The following is a 16,573-nucleotide window of genomic DNA, read 5'->3' as shown; positions in this document are numbered from 1 at the left end:
GCTGCTGTGGCCTCTCCCGTTGCGGAGCACAGGCTCCGGACGCGCAGGCTCAGCGGCCATGGCTCACGGGCTCAGCCGCTCCGCGGCATGTGGGATCCTCCCGGACCAGGGCACGAACCCGTGTCCCCTGCATCGGCAGGCGGAATCTCAACCACTGCGCCACCAGGGAAGCCCTAGTAAATCTCAATTCTTTCAGGTGCTTGGGCCACAAATCTCCTCTCTCACACACATACAATCCAATCCCTTGACAAATTCTGCCAGCTCTATATTATAAATAGACCCAGAATCCATCAACCACCTTGATTACCAAACACCTCTGTTCAAGCTGCTAAGTGGTCTTCCTGCTCCCAACCTTGTCACTTTACACTTTATTCTCAACATAGCAGCTGGAGTGATGCTCTTAAAATGTTAAGTTTGATCACAGAACTTCCTTTCCCACCCTCCGACGGCTTCCGACCTCAGCCAAAATAAGATCTGGAGTTTGATAATCTGTCGTCCCTTACTTCTAGCCTCTCCAAGCTCCCCTGTCCACTTTCGCCCTAGGCTCACTGCACTCCGATCCTATGACTCTTGCCTTTTCCTTGAACACACTTAGGACAATTCCTACTCAGGTTCCTCTGCAGAGTCTGTTCCTGACCTTAAGATTAACACCTCTACTTCTCTGCCTTACTTTTGTCCGAGGGCTTGTCAGGGCAACTAACATACTTTTTTATCCTGTCTCCTTCCATTAGAGTAATTAATCCCATGAGTATAGGTTCTTGTCTCCACCGCCTGGTGTCACACATACTTGCTAACGTATAAAATCTCTAGAATAATGTCTGCCACATGGTAGGCACTCATATTTACTGAATGAATGCATTCAGTGAATACTTCCCACAAAGATGAGGTACCTAAGCACGTAACTGGGAAGGAAAAAAGGTCTTACCACCAAGGTACTCAGAATTAGCTGTGTCAGGTTTTAGAAACTGATTATGTTTTATTTTTAAGAAGATGAGTGTTGAAAACTATACACTGGACTTACTAGCAAGGAATAACTGGGAACCTTAGGGCTTTAGAAGAGTTTCATAAGGAAGGTCAGAAGACAAGCCCAGCCACCACGCACAGGTAGGTAAAGCATCAAGAACAACCTTGCCCACAAAATGGACTTGGCTTTCAAGAGAAGTGGTAACATAGAAGGTCTGATAGGCACCTCCTGCTGCTACCATCACCTCCTCATCTCCTGCTTTCATCACTGAAGGCACCTTTCCATCTCCAAGTTTTGCTCCCCCAAGTCACCGTTTGAATGCCCTTCCCATTCTCTCTGCCTTTACCTATATTACCTATCCTTCGAGGTTCATACTGAATCACAATTCCTTGGTACATTATCCCTGTCTATTACACACCGCAATGAACTCTAACAGTTTTAATGTTCTTATATGTATGACTGTCTTATTTCCTAAGGTACTTTGAGTCTTATGATGAAAATCCATCTTATAAATTTATTTATTTATTTATTTATTTATGGCTGCATTTGGGTCTTCGTTGCTGTGCGCGGGCTTTCTCTAGTTGTGGCGAGTGGGGGCTACTCTTCGTTGCGGTACGCAGGCTTCTCACTGTGGTGGCTTCCCTTGTTGCGGAGCACAGGCTCTAGGCGCACGGGCCTAGAGTAGTTGTGGCACACGGGCTCAGTAGTTGTGGTTCGTGGGCTCTAGAGCTCAGGCTCAGTAGTTGTGCCGCACGGGCTTAGTTGCTCCGCGGCATGTGGGATCTTCCCGGACCAGGGCTCAAACCCGTGTCCCCTGCATTGGCAAGCGGGTTCTTAACCACTGTGCCACCAGGGAAGCCCCAAAAACCCATCTTAAATTACTAAAGGTAAACCAACTTAAAAAAAGGAAAGCAGAACAAAGCACTTGTTGAAATATTACTTACATGGAACTTCTATTAAGAACATCTTAGTGTTCTCTATTATTATAATAAAGCATTTGTCACCTTTGGTCCTGAAAATTGGAAAGCATATTGGGAATCAAACCAAGATCCTTCCACAATGAATTAGAAATCCAACAGGGAAGATGCAATATGTAAGTAATTAAACAACATATACAAAGCAAAAAAACGAAGTGTCATAAAACAGATGGGTAACCTTGAAGACTCAGAGCAATGAGAGCAAGCTAAAATGAGCTCTGTGGGGATGGGAAGGCAGGTATTAAGGTAACTTCAAAGAAAAAAGGGACTCAGTTCTTGAAAGAATAGTAGTATTCAGGAGGAAGAGCCTGTAGGATCATTTATATGTTGGTTCCCGACTGCGATCCATTTACATTAAATTCAGGAATGTGTCTATCCAGTTAAAGTTTGCTCACTACATGGTATAGTCTAGTGAAAAGAATACCAGGCAGAGGCCTGGATTTGGCCTGAATCCTAAGTAGATTTAAGACTTTGTTAACTTACTTGATCTCTTACTCACCAGCAAAAGCTTTAAAATACCTTTTACCTACTCACATCTCTCCCAATGTTTTACATTTCTTAGTTGAGATGCTTGGAAACGATAACAAAATTAAATTAAATGTCCCCCAAAGCCAAAAGTACAGTGAAAATAATCAAAGCTTTTAACATAATCTAAGCATAGGAAATTCTGGTAAAGCAGAGTAATACATCAACATGCAATAACAAGTTTACAGCTTAGACGAATGCTAGTTTTCATTAATATATTAAAAATGCAGTAACTGCCATTGAAGTCCCCCCAGCCTTTTAAATGGGAATGATGTTTGGGCCAGTTTCCTGCTCAAGGGATTTCCACATAAGCTCCTCAGAGGCCACTACCTTCAACAGTTACAGCAACAAATTTTACACAAGGGTGGTGGAGAGAAGGTTATACGGAAAAGAGATTTGAGATAGAAAACTTTTCTGTGTCAACACAAAAATTCACTAATCAAGCCCTAAAAATAACAAGCCACAGTAAATTATCATTTAGGTAAAGCGTTGTTTTATTCATGAAAATTATCTCAATATTATATTCAACGTTCATAATGAAAATTAAGGTACGATTTCCACGTTATGCAATAACTGATCTTTAAAATAGCCAAACTTAATTTTAACAGAGAATTCAAATTACCATTTGAATGGTATCCTGCTACCACTACTGATTGATTTTTTTATCACTTGATCTGCAAAGCACTTCAAAATCATGTGTCCACTGTAATCATCACTCCATCCCTGTCAATATTAATATCCTTAAAATAAATGAAAAGGAATAAAAGAGACGCTCAGCAAAACAACAGAAATCTACTCAAATACCTCTACTTTGTTTGAAAGAAAAAAAATCTTTCAATTGTATATGAGATATATCAATACTTGCATCCTTAATAAGCTACAAGTCCAATGGGCTCTCATCTGTTTGCTTTATTTATATAGTATCCTCATAGATTCAGAGAAATACTATACAAAAATACAGCTTTGATATTAAAGACAAAATAAAAGAATGGAATTATAAGTCTTAAAACAATAGGTTTTTAAAGTATCACATTCTAATGACCAAAAAGAAATTTAACAGCCACCCTCTCTCAGTACAGAGGGCTATCAAACATTAGATGCATCATGGTAAGTGTTGACAAGACAGTCCTTCGAAGTACAGTATCTGGCAATGTTTTGATGGTTCCTACCTTACGCATTTCAAGTATAAAGTGGAGATCAGTTCTTCAAAACAATTTCTTAGTGTGTCTCTCTGGGTTTAATGAGACAAGAGATTATATTAAACAAAAATCTGTCCCAATGGTGGGCATAACATTGTGCTATGTGCTTGAGGGAATGCAATTAAGAACAAAAGGTCCCTTTTCTTGATGAGCCTTATATTTAATCAAAGTAAATATATCTAAGTGGCTTTAAAAGATAAGCAGTGACAAAAGGCAACAAGGGGAGTCCCAAGGCATTATATGACTCTTAACAGACATTTCTCTTGTCAAGGTCACCAATCATCTATGTGTGTTCAAATCTAATAGATAATTATATATCTCATCTCACATTGAGTAAGCGCCTAAATTCCAATAAGGACACACTTCACAGCTGCTCAAGCCCTCTGCTTGGGATTCTCTTCCCTTGGCTTTGTGTGACAATACAACCTACTGTTTTCCTCCTTCTTTACTGCCACTCCTCAGTCTCAATGCCCTTATCTCTTTGTCTGATTTCTAAGTGTCGAGGCCACCCCAGGGCTCCTTGTCTGCCCCCTTCTCTTCTCTTCTACAATCCTCAGGCCCAAGTAATTTCATGAAATTCCATGGCTTTAAATACCATCTGCAAGTTGATAACTCTCAAATTCACATCTCCAACCCTGACCTGTTTATTGAGTTCTGACTTATATGCCCAATAATCTCATGGTCTTTGCCATTTGAATGTCCCATAGGTATCTCAGAATCAAAACTCTTGTGTCTCCTCTCTACCCCCAATTCTCATCCAAGCGTCCCCCCAGTCCCCCCCATCCCTGGGAATGGCTCCACACTAACCACCTTGTTAACTCAAGCAAAAATTCTAGGCATATTTTAATTCCTCTCTATGCCTATCTCCTATTTCCAATTCATTTTCAAGTCTTGTGGGCTTTTAGCTCTAAAACACATCCTGAACCTGTACACTTTTCACCAGTTCCTCTGCTACCACCCTGGCAATTAAGCTATCAGCTCTTGATTGGACTGTTCCAACAGCCTCTTGACTTGTCTCCCCGCTTTCGGCTCTTGTCCCTTAAAATGTATTATTCTCTGCAGTAGTCAAGAGTGATCTTTTTTTTTTTTTAATATATTTATTTTTACTTATTTATTTTTGGCTGCACTGGGTCTTCAGTGCTGCACGTGGATTTTCTCTAGTTGTGACAACCGGGGGCTACTCTTCATTGTGGTGCACGGGCTTCTCACTGCGGTGGCTTCTCTTGTTGCAGAGCACGGGCTCTAGGCACGCAGGCTCTAGTAGTTGTGGCGCATGGGCTCAGCAGTTGTGATTCACGGGCTCTAGAGCGCAGGCTCAGAAGTTGTGGCGCACGGGCTTAGTTGCTCCACGGCACGTAGGATCTTCCTGGAGCAGGGCTTGAACCCGTGTTTCCTGAACTGGCAGGCAGATTCTTAACCACTGAGCCACCAGGGAAGCCCAAGAGTGATCTTTTAAATATGTAAATCAGACCACGTCACATCTCTGACCCTTCACTGGTCTCCCAATACATCGAGAATAAAACCAAATTCCTGTTCTTGGTTTGCAAAGCCCTAGATGAGCCAGCCTGGTGGTTCTCAAAGTGTGATTTCAGAGCACCACCTGGGACCTTGTTAGAAATGCAAATTCTCAGGCCCTATCCCGGACCTAAATAATAAGAAACACAGAGGGTAAAGCCCTGCAATGCACCTTCAACAAAATTCTCCAAGAGCTTCTGATGCATGCTAACGTCTAAGAAATCACTGAGCCAGCCCCTGCCAACCTCCCTTCTATTTACACAGTTGCAACTCCCTATATAATTCACACTGGCCTTCCTTCCCTTCCTTCACATCTGAGGGACTTGCAGAGCTGCTCCCTCTGCCCCAAATGTTTTCACCACAGAATTTCAAACTGCCTGCTCCTTCAGCTCATCCAGACAGCAGATCAAATGTGTCCTCCTTGTATAGTGGTTCTCCGACCACTGAAAAGGGGGGGCCAACACCTAGCCCCACCCATCTCAGCCCACGCTTCACCCAGTGGTGCTCAAATTTGGCTATACAATGGACTCACCTGAGGACTTTCATAAAATGCTGAGGTTCAGGCCCCACACCCGGAAATTCTGATTTACTGGCTATGGGAATTTTAAAATCTCCCCAAGCAATTCTAAAGTGCAGCCAAGTTTGAGAACCACTAGTCTAGTACAACGCCTGACAGACAGTAGGCATTCAATGAGAGTTAATGATTTACTTTCCTAAGAACTCTGTAATGTCTGAAACACTGCCAGAAGGTTGCTACTTAGGTCAATCAAGTTCGTGTAAATTCAGGAAGTTCTCAGAATCGCTCAATGTAACAATCTTAAAAGTAGTCCCAAAGTATAATAACAACTTTTCCAAATTTAAATTCCCATTATATATATTTTTTTACATCCCAACTTAGCTTTATATGGTTAGCATTTTTACAAACATCGCATTGCTTCTTTTTTTAAATTTTATTTATCTCTTTATAAGCAGGTTCTTATTAATCTATTTTATACATATTAGTGTGTATATGTCAACCCGAATCTACCAATTCATCCCACCCCGCCCCCCACTTCCCCCCTTGTTGTCCATATGTTTGTTCTCTACATCTCTGTCTCTATTTCTGCCTTGCAAACCAGTTCAACTGTACCATTTTTCTAGATTCCACATATATGTGTTAATATACGATATCTGTTTTTCTCTTTCTGACTTACTTCACTCTGTATGACAGTCTCTAGGTCCATCAACATTTCTACAAATGACCAATTGCATTCCTTTTTATGGCAGAGTAATATTCCATTAAATATATGTACCATTTCTTCTTTATTCATTCATCTTTTGATGGGCATTTACGTTGCTTCCATGACCTGGGTATTGTAAATAGTGCTGCAATGAATATTGGGGTGCATGTGTCTTTTTGAATTATGGCTTTCTCTGGGTATATGCCCAGTAGTGGGATTACTGGGCCATATTTTTAGTTTTTTAAGGAATCTCCGTACTGTTCTCCATAGTGGCTGTATCAATTTACATTCCCGCCAACAGTGCAAGAGGGTTCCCTTTTCTCCACACCCTCTCCAGCATTTGTTGTTTGTAGATTTTCTGATAATGCCCATTCTAACCAGTGTGAGTTGATACCTCATTGTAGTTTTGATCTGCATTTCTCTAATAATTAGTGATGTTGAGTATCTTTTCATGTGCTTCTTGGTCATCTGTATGTCTTCTTTGGAGAAATGTCTGTTTAGATCTTCTGCCCATTTTTTGATTGGGTTGTTTTTTTTTTTAATATTGAGATGCATGAGCTGTTTATATATTCTGGAGATTAATCCTTTGTCCGTTGATTTGTTTGCAAATATCTTCTCCCATTCTGAGGGTGGTCTTTTTGTCTTGTTTATAATCTCCTTTGCTGTGCAAAAGCTTTCAAGTTTCATTAGGTCCCATTTGTTTATTTTTGTTTTTATTTCCATTACTCTAGGAAGTGGGTCAAAAAAGATCTTGTTGTGATTTATGTCAAAGAGTGTTCTTCATATGTTTTCCTCTAAGAGTTTTATAGTGTCCAGTCTTACATTTAGGTCTCTAATCCACTTTGAGTTTATTTTTGTGTATGGTGTTAGGGAGTGTTCTAATTTCATTCTTTTACATGTAGCTGTCCAGTTTTCCCAGCACCACTTATTGAAGAGGCTGTCTTTTCTCCACTGTATATCCTTGCTTCCTTTGTCATAGATTATGTGACGATAGGTGCATGGGTTTGTCTCTGGACTTTCTATCCTATTCCACGGAACTATATTTCTATTTTTGTGCCAGTACCATATTGTCTTGATTACTGGAGCTTTGTAGTAGAGTCTGAAGTCAGGGAGTCTGATTCCTCTAGCTCTGTTTTTTTCCCTCAAGACTGCTTTGGCTACTCAGGGTCTCTTGGGTCTCCATACAAATTTTAAGATTTTTTGTTCTAGTTCTGTAAAAAATGCTACTGGTAATTTGATAGGGATTGCATTGAATCTGTAGATTGCTTTGGATAGTATAGTCATTTTCACAATATTGATTCTTCCAGTACAAGAACATGGTATATCTCTCCATCTGTTTGTGTCATCTTTGATTTCTTTCATCAGTGTCTTATAGTTTTCTGAGTACCGGTCTTTTATCTCCTTAGGTAGGTTTATTCCTAGGTATTTTATTCTTTTTGTTGCAACGGTGAATGGGATTGTTTTCTTAATTTCTTTCTGATCTTTTGCTGTTAGTGTATAGGAATGCAAGAGATTTCAGTGCATTAATTTTGTATCCTGCAACTTTACCAAATTCATTGATTAGCTCTAATAGTTTTCTGGTGGCATCTTTAGGATTATCTATGTAAAATATCATGTCACCTGCAAACAGTAACAGTTTTACTTTTCCTTCTCCAATTTGGATTCCTTTTATTTCTTTTTCTTCTCTGATTGCCGTGGCTAGGACTTCCAAAACTATGTTAAATAACAGTGGTGAGAGTGGACATTCTTGTCCTCTTCCTGATCTTAGAGGAAATGCTTTCAGTTTTTCACCTTTGAGAACGATGTTGGCTCTGGGTTTGTCATATATGGCCTTTATTATGTCGAGGTAGGTTCCCCCTATGTCCACTTTCTGGAGTTTTTATCATAAATGGGTGCTGAACTTTGTCAGAAGCTTTTTCTGCATCTATTGAGATGATCACATGGGTTTTATTCTTCAATTTGTTAATATTGTGTATCACATTTGGATTCTGCTTGCTAGTATTTTGTTGAGGATTTTTGCATCTATATTCATCACTGATACTGATCTGTAATTTTCTTTTTTTGCAATATCTTTGTCTAGTTTTGGTATCAGGGTGATGGTGGCCTCGTAGAATGAGTTTGGAAGTGTTCCTTCCTCCGCAATTTTTTGGAAGAGTTTGAGAAGGATGGGTGTTAGCCCTTCTCTAAATGTTTGATAGAATTCACCTGTGAAGCCATCTGGTCCTGGACTTTTGTTTGTTGGAAGATTTTTAATCACAGTTTCAATTTCATTACTTGTGATTGGTCTGTTCATATTTTCTATTTCTTCCTGGTTCAGTCTTGGAATGTTATACCTTTCTAAGAATTTGTCCATTTCTTCTAGGTTGTCCAATTTATTGGCATAGAGTTTCTTGTAGTAGTCTCTTACGATGTTTTCTATTTCTGTGGTGTCCTTTGTAACTTCTCCTTTTTCATTTCTAATTTTATTGATTTGAGTCCTCTCTCTCTTTTTCTTGATGAATCTGGCTAATGGTTTATCAATTTTGATTATCTTCTCAAAGAACAAGCTTTTAGTTTTATTGATCTTTGCTACTGTTTTCTTTGTTTCTATTTCATTTATTTCTGCTCTGATCTTCATGATTTCTTTCCTTCTACTAACTTTGGGTTTTGTTCGTCTTTCTCTAGTTCCTTTAGGTGTAAGGTTAGATTGTTTATTTGAGATTTTTCTTGTTTCTTGAGGTAGGCTTGTATTGCTATAAACTTCCCTCTTAGAACTGCTTTTGCTGCATTCCATAGGTTTTGGATCGTCGTGTTTTCATTGTCATTTATCTCCAGGTATTTTTGATTTCCTCTTTGATTTCTTCAGTGATCTCTTGGTTATATAGTAACTTACTGTTTAGCCTCCATGTGTTTATGTTTTTTACCGTTTTTCCCCTGTAATCGATTTCTAATCTCACAGCACTGTGGTTGGAAAAGATGCCTGATAGGATTTCAATTTTCATAAATATACCAAGGCTTGATTTGTGACCCAAGATGTGATCTATCCTGGGCTTTCCCGCGTGGTGCCGCCTCCTGCTTGGCCCTGCTGTTGGCTTCCTCCTCCCCAGTCTTCCCTCAGCCCGCACACCAGCCAGCTCCGTTATGGTGACCCACAGCCCCAGCATCGTGATTAGTGATGATGAACCAGGTTATGACCTAGATTTATTTTGTATACCTAATCACTATGCTGAGGACTTGGAAAAGGTGTTTATTCCTCATGGACTAATTATGGACAGGACCAAATGGCTGGCTCAAGATGGGATGAAGGAGATGGGAGGCCATCACATCGTGGCCCTCTGTGTGCTCAAGGGGGGCTATAAATTCTTTGCTGACCTGCTGGATTACATCAAAGCACTAAACAGAAACAGTGATAGATCTATACCTATAACTGTAGATTTTATCAGACTGAAGAGCTACTGTAATGACCAGTCAACAGGTGACATAAAAGTAATTGGTGAAGATGATCTCTCAACTTTCATTGGAAAGAATGTCTTGATTGTTGAAGATATAATTGACACTGGCAAAACAGTGCAAACCTTGCTTTCCTTGGTCAAGCAGCATAATCCAAAGCTGGTCAAGGTTGCAAGCTGGCTGGTGAAAAGGACCCCTCAAAGTGTTGGATATAGACCAGACTTTGCTGGATTTGAAATTCCAGACAAGTTTGTTGTAGGATATGCCCTTGACTATAATGAATACTTCAGGGATTTGAATCATGTTTGTGTCATTAGCAAAACTGGAAAAGCAAAATACAAAGCGTAAGATGAGAGTTCAAGTTGAGTTTGGAAATATCTGTAGTCCCATTGAAATCACCAGGAAAATGATCAGATGTTCTAGTTCTGTGGCCAGCTGCTTAGTAGAGCTTATTGCGTGTATCTTCTAAGAATTTTATCCGTTTTGTATTTTAGAAAGGCCAGTTGCTGCATTCCTGAACTCTTTATTTGCACTAGGAGCCTGTAGACTATCAGTTCCCTTTGGGTGGATTGTTGTTTGACGTGTGAATGAAAAATCTCTTAAACCACACCACTACTGAATGAAAATATTGAAATTGTACCTGTAAGAAACATTGACACAGAAGAATATATTAGTTTTTTAATTGGTATTTTAATTTTTATATATTCAGGAAAGAACAGAAGTGACTGAATATTGTTAATTAAACCACTGTGTGTTTAGAAAAGAAGCAGTCAGTTTCATATCAGTGACAGCATTGAGAGGTATCATTATGTTGGATAAACCATATGTCCTGGAGTTATTTTAGTAGGTTTCAGTAGTATTAACTGTATTTTCCCACTTGTTCAGATTATTTCTGGCAAATCTTTGTCAACAGTTCCTTTTAAATACAGGTAAATAAGTTCTAAAAACCTACCACTTTTTGAAGTCTTCAATGTAAAAATCCTTAAGTAAAGGCTGTCTCTTTAAAAGAAAAAAAAGAAAGATGTGATCTCTCCTGGAGACTGTTCTGCGTGCATTTGAGAAGAAAGTGTAATCTGCTGTTTTTGGATGGAATGTCCTATAAATATCAATTAAATCTATCTGGTCTATTGTATCATTTAAAGCTTGTGTTTCCTTAGTAATTTTCTATCTGGATGATCTGTCCATTGGTGTGAGGTGTTAAAGTCCCCCACTGTTATTGTGTTACTGTCAATTTCCTCTTTTAGAGCTGTTAGCATTTGCCTTATGTATTGAGGTGCTCCTATATTAGGTGCATATATATTTATAATTGTTATTTCTTCTTCTTGAATTGATCACTTGTTCATTATGTAGTGTCCTTCTTTGTCTCTTGTAACGTTCTTTATTTTAAAGTCTATTTTATCTGATATGAGTATTGCTACTCCAGCTTTCTTTTGATTTCCATTTTCATGGCCTATCTTTTTCCATCCCCTCAATTTCAGTCTATATGTGTCCCAAGGTCTGAAGTGGGTCTCTTGTAGACAGCATATATAGCAGTCTTGTTTTTGTATACATTCAACCAGCCTGTGTCTTTTGGTTGGAGCATTTAATCCATTCACGTTTAAGGTAATTATCGATACATATGTTCCTATTACCATTTTCTTAATTGTTTGGGGTTTGTTTTTGTAGGTCCTTTTCTTCTCTTCTGTTTCCCACTTAGAGAATTTCCTTTAGCATTTGTTGTAGAGCTGGTTTGGTGGTGCTGAATTCTCTTAGCTTTTGCTTGTCTGTAAAGCTTTTGATTTCTCCATCAAATCTGAATGAGATCCTTGCCGGGTAGAATAATCTTGGTTGTAGATTCTTCCCTTTCATCACTTTAAATATGTCATGCCACTCCCTTCTGGCTTGTAAAATTTCTGCTGAGAAATCAGTTGTTAATGTTATGGGAGTTCCCTTGTATGTTATTTGTTGTTTTTCCCTTGCTAGTTTTAATAATTTTTCTTTGTCTTTAATTTTTGTCAATTTGATTACTACGTGTCTCGGCATGTTTCTCCTTCGGTTTATCCTGCCTGGGACTCTCTGTGCTTCCTGGACTTGGGTGGCTATTTCCTTTCCCATGTTAGGGAAGTTTTCAACTATAATCTCTTCAAATATTTTCTCGGGTCCTTTCTGTCTCTGTCTTCTCTTTCTGGGACCCCTATAATGCGAATGTTGGTGTGCTTAATGTTGTCCCAGAGGTCTCTTAGGCTGTCTTCATTTCTTTTCTTCTTTTTTCTGTTCCACGGCAGTGAATTCCACCATTTTGTCTTCCAGGTCACTTATCCATTCTTCTGCCTCAGTTATTCTGCGTTGATTCCTTCTACTGTATTTTTCATTTCAGTTATTGTATTGTTCATCTCTGTTTGTTTGTTCTTTAGTTCTTCTAGGTCTTTGTTAAACATTTCTTGCATCTTCTCGATCTTTGCCTCCATTCTTTTTCCGAGGTCCTGGATCATCTCCACTATCATTATTCTGAATTCTTTTTCTGGAAGGTTGCAAATCTCCACTTCATTTAGTTGTTTTTCTGTGGTTTTATCTTGTTCCTTCATCTGCTACATAGCCTTCTGCCTTTTCATTTTGTCTGTTTTTCTGTGAATGTAGTTTTTGTTCCACAGGCTGCAGGATTGTAGGTCTTCTTGCTTCTGCTGTCTGTCCTCTGGTGGATGAGGTTATCTAAGAGGCTTGTGCAAGTTTCCTGATGGGACGGACTGGTGGTGGGTAGAGCTGGGTGTTGCTCTGGTGCCGAAAGCTCAGTAAAACTTTAATCTGCTTGTCTGCTGATGGGTGGGCCTGACTTCTCTCCCTATTGGTTGTTTGGCCTGAGGCGACCCAGCACTGGAGGCTACAGGCTCTTTGGTGGGGCTAATGGCGGACTCTGGGAGGGCTCACGCCAAGGAGTACTTCCCAGAACTTCTGCTGCCAGTGTCCTTGTCCCCAGCTCCCACCTCTGCAGGAGACGTTCCAACACTAACAGGTAGGTCTGGTTCAGTCTCCTATGGGGTCAGACCTCCTATGGGGTCACTGCTCCTTCCCCTGGGTCCCGATGCACACACTACTTTGTGCGTGCCCTCCAAGAATAGAGTCTCTGTTTCCCTCAGTCCTGTCAAAGTCCTGCAAACTAATCCCACTAGCCTTCAAGTGGTGATTCTCTGGGAACTCCTCCTCCCATTGCCAGACCCGCAGGTTGGGAAGCCTGACGTGGGGCTCAGAACCTTCACTCCAGTGGGTGAACTTCTGTGGTATAATTGTTCTCCAGTTTGTGAGTCACCCACTCAGAGGTTATGGGATTTGATTTTACTGTGATTGCGCCCCTCCTACAGTCTCATTGCAGTCTCTTTGTCTTTGGATGTAGGGTATCTTTTTTGGTGAGTTCCAGTGTCTTCCTGTGGATGATGGTACAGCAGTTAGCTGTGATTCTGGTGCTCTCACAAGAGGGAGTGAGTGCATGTCCTTCTATTCCGCCATCTTGAGCCACCCCATTATATTTTTGCTTCCTTTTCTCTAAGAAGGAAGGTCCTTATGGAAGGAAGGAAAACATAAATTCCTCTTGATATTTTTCACTGAGTTACAATTTATACATAGAAAAATGTACAAATATAAGTGAATACATTTTCACATATATATACACACTCGAGGAAACCCCACACAAAGATATAGAGTAGGAAAGTGTAACTATACATTAAAAATTAAATTTCTCATATCTGTCCCATAAATGTTGCTGCAATTTCAGCTTGTCTCAGGGTTTTCCTAAATATCTTATGTGGGATGTTTATTTTATGCACAGTTAAGAAAGTCAAACATCAACAAGAAGAGAGATGAGAAAAGCCTTCAGTAGAAAAGGGCGTATCAAGGAGGAGATAAAAACTTCATCAAAACAAATAAGCAAAGTTGAAAAACAGGCTTGAAAGCAATGTAAACAATGAGTCACAAGACAGTCAACCATATTATTGGGCACCCACTGTGTTCTCAGTGCTATAGAAAGAATCTGGGTAGATTAAAGAAATACCACATGAGGTCCTCTAATACCAGTAGCTTAAAAATGAAATTAGTCCAACCAAACAATTTCAAAGATATCCTAAATGGACCCTACAAAAACTAACTTAACTGAATGCCTATCTAGTTCCAGGAACTGTGCAAGTGTTTTACATAGATAATCCCTTAACAAGTGTTATCCTTTTTAAAAAAAATTAGTATCTTATTAAATTCTTAAACATTTATAGAGATTAGCAAGTAATTTTTCTCCAAAACAAACTGGAACTTCAAAACCATGACCCAGTGCTCGCTTGATGCCCCATTCACTCTGTGCATAGGCTTCTGCTCAGTAGGTAATACATGTCAGTAGCAACTGGGCTCAGCATCATCTACTGAAAGCTTCCTTTGAACTTCATATTTGTTGCCTTGCAGGCAATGTACTGATATATGGAAAAGTTAGTGCTGTTTATGGACGTTAGTCTGAAAAGGTAAATAAAAAATGTGCTTGACACTACAATTTAAAAATTCAAAAATGATTAAAAAAACATGGGGAGAGAGGACTATGCCAAACTTTTTGGGCTTCTTTTTTCTTTGCCATATAAAAATTAAGTATAAAAAGCCCTATAAAGTTATATTTCCACTTTTTCAAAAGAGGTTAAATACTTACGAAATTTAAGATGAAAAAATCATCCACAATTGACTTGTTTTACTTATCATGTTCTCTGAAACAACAAAATAGTAAATGTAAAAAAAGAAATTTTCTTCTCTAAAAGGAAGTTAAAATGTTCTTAGTTTGCAACCTAGATGTCCTTCAGTAGGCCAATGGACAAATAAACTATGGTATGTTCAGACAATGGAATATTATCCCATTATTTCCATTTTTTCCACTAAAAAAGAAATGAGCTGTTGTCATTAAAAAACATGGAGGAGTCTTAATTTCATATTACTAAATGCAAAGAGCCAGTCTGAAAAGGCTGCATATTGTATAATTCCAACTATATTACATTCTGGAAAAGGCAAAAATATGGAGACAATAAAAAAGACGAGTGGTTGCCAGGAGTTGTGGGGAGAGATGAACAGGTGGAGCACAGAGCATTTTTAGAGCAGTGAAAATACCCTACATGATACTATAAAGATGAATACATGTCATTATGTTTTTGTCAAAACCTGTAGAATGTACATCAAGAGTGATTACTAATGTAAACTATAGACTTCGGGTGATTATGATGTGTCAGTGTAGGTTCAGTTGTGACAACTGTACCACTCTGGTGAGGAATACTGACAATGGGGGAGGCTGTGCATGTGTGGGGACAGGGGTCTATGGGAAACCTGTATCTTCTGCTGCGTTCTAATGTGAACCTAAAACTGCTCTACAAACACTGACTTTAAAAAAAAAAAAAAGAGTTCTTAGTTGGAATGTTTTTTCAATTTTCAAAAGCACGCTAGGTAAGGAACTGAAATGTGGATGTTATAATTATTAAAATATATGCACATATGCATGTTAAACAGTGGGAATGTATATGTCAGCCAAGCAAGCACACTGGTAGATTAACCAACCATAAAATGAAAGCAGAAGTTGCTTTCAAGTCACAATCTCAATAATCTACTCTCAAATATGTACTTTGGTAAATACTAAACAGCATTTAGTCATCAGTCTCTGTTAAAGTTTTAAATCTACATTGAGGAGTAGCGTGTGTTGGCATAAACCGTATTCAAAGGCATAACATTCACTGCATACTGATAAAGAAAAGTCCTTGGAATGGATTTTCCAAGTTAAGTTTCCTAGCTACAAGTTTTGTCAAACACTGGCTAGAAAAACTACTTGGAAATAGTGTCTCACAGTTTAGAAATATTAAAAGCTAAAGTAGCACCTTATACAAAAATTAACCTAAAGTTGATCTAAATGTAGAACATAAAATTATAAAATGTTTAGATCAAAATGTAGGAGAAAATCCTTGGGACTAAGGCTTAGGCAAACGAATCTCAGACATGACATCAAAGACACAATCCATAAGATTTTTAAAATATCAAGAAACTAAACTTCATCAAAAAGTAAAATTTTTGCTCTGTGAAAGACCCAGTTATGAACCTAAAAAGACAAGCCACAGACTGGGAGAAAATATTTGTAAGTCACATAGCCAACAAAAAGACTTATATCCAGAATATAGACAGCACTCTCAAAACGTGACAGTAAGAAAACAAAGAATCCAATCATAAAATGGGCAAAGGTTTGAACACTTTACCAAAGAGGATGTGAGAAAGAGGCACATGAAAAGATTCTCAACATTATTATCCATTTAGGGAAATGCAAATTAAAGCTATGATGAAATACCACTATGCACCTAAATTAAAACTACTGAAAATATCAAGTACAGACAAGAATGTGGAGAAACTAGATCTCTCATAGGTGACTTGAACAACGTGAGTGCAAAATGGCACAGCCACTTCGGGAAATGGTTTGGCAGTGTAATATGAAGCTACATACTCATACCATATAACCCAGCAATCTATTCCTAGGTATTTACATGAGAGAAACAAAGACTTAGTTTGCATAAAACCTGTATGTCAATGTTTATTGCAGCTCTCCTCATAACAAACCCAAACAGGGAACAGCCCAAATGTACTCCAACGTGAGAATGAATAAACAAACTGTGATGCATCCATACAATGGAATACTACTCAGCAATAAAAAAGCAAGCCTTGATACATTCAACATCTTGGATAATCTCAAGGGCATTATGCTGAGTGAAAAAGCCA

The 16,573-nt window shown here is 38.9% G+C and overlaps 1 protein-coding gene and 1 pseudogene across 14 annotated transcripts in view; one reads left to right on the top strand and one right to left on the bottom strand.

Moving 5' to 3' along the window:
- The window catches only part of COBLL1 (cordon-bleu WH2 repeat protein like 1), a 160,507-nt gene that overhangs the window by 65,553 nt on the left and 78,381 nt on the right, over nucleotides 1-16,573 (bottom strand). The window contains exon 1 of one of the 14 annotated variants that reach the window (XM_027129507.1): nucleotides 3,089-3,206. The exons of the other annotated variants lie outside the window; for them this stretch is intronic. Within the exon in view, the coding sequence (XP_026985308.1) occupies nucleotides 3,089-3,162 (74 nt within the window). The 5' untranslated portion in view covers nucleotides 3,163-3,206. Of the gene's footprint in view, nucleotides 1-3,088; nucleotides 3,207-16,573 lie in introns of those variants that run through there. 14 annotated transcript variants of the gene reach the window in all.
- LOC113632436 (hypoxanthine-guanine phosphoribosyltransferase pseudogene) lies at nucleotides 9,355-10,177 on the top strand (annotated as a pseudogene).

This window comes from Aethalodelphis obliquidens, unplaced genomic scaffold (genome assembly GCF_003676395.1).
Source record: "Aethalodelphis obliquidens isolate GAN/ISIS:26980383/991018 unplaced genomic scaffold, ASM367639v1 scaffold2, whole genome shotgun sequence".
NCBI classification, from domain to species: domain Eukaryota; kingdom Metazoa; phylum Chordata; class Mammalia; order Artiodactyla; family Delphinidae; genus Aethalodelphis; species Aethalodelphis obliquidens.
Note: the sequence above shows the minus strand (reverse complement) of the source record. Positions and strands in the feature narration are given on the sequence as shown.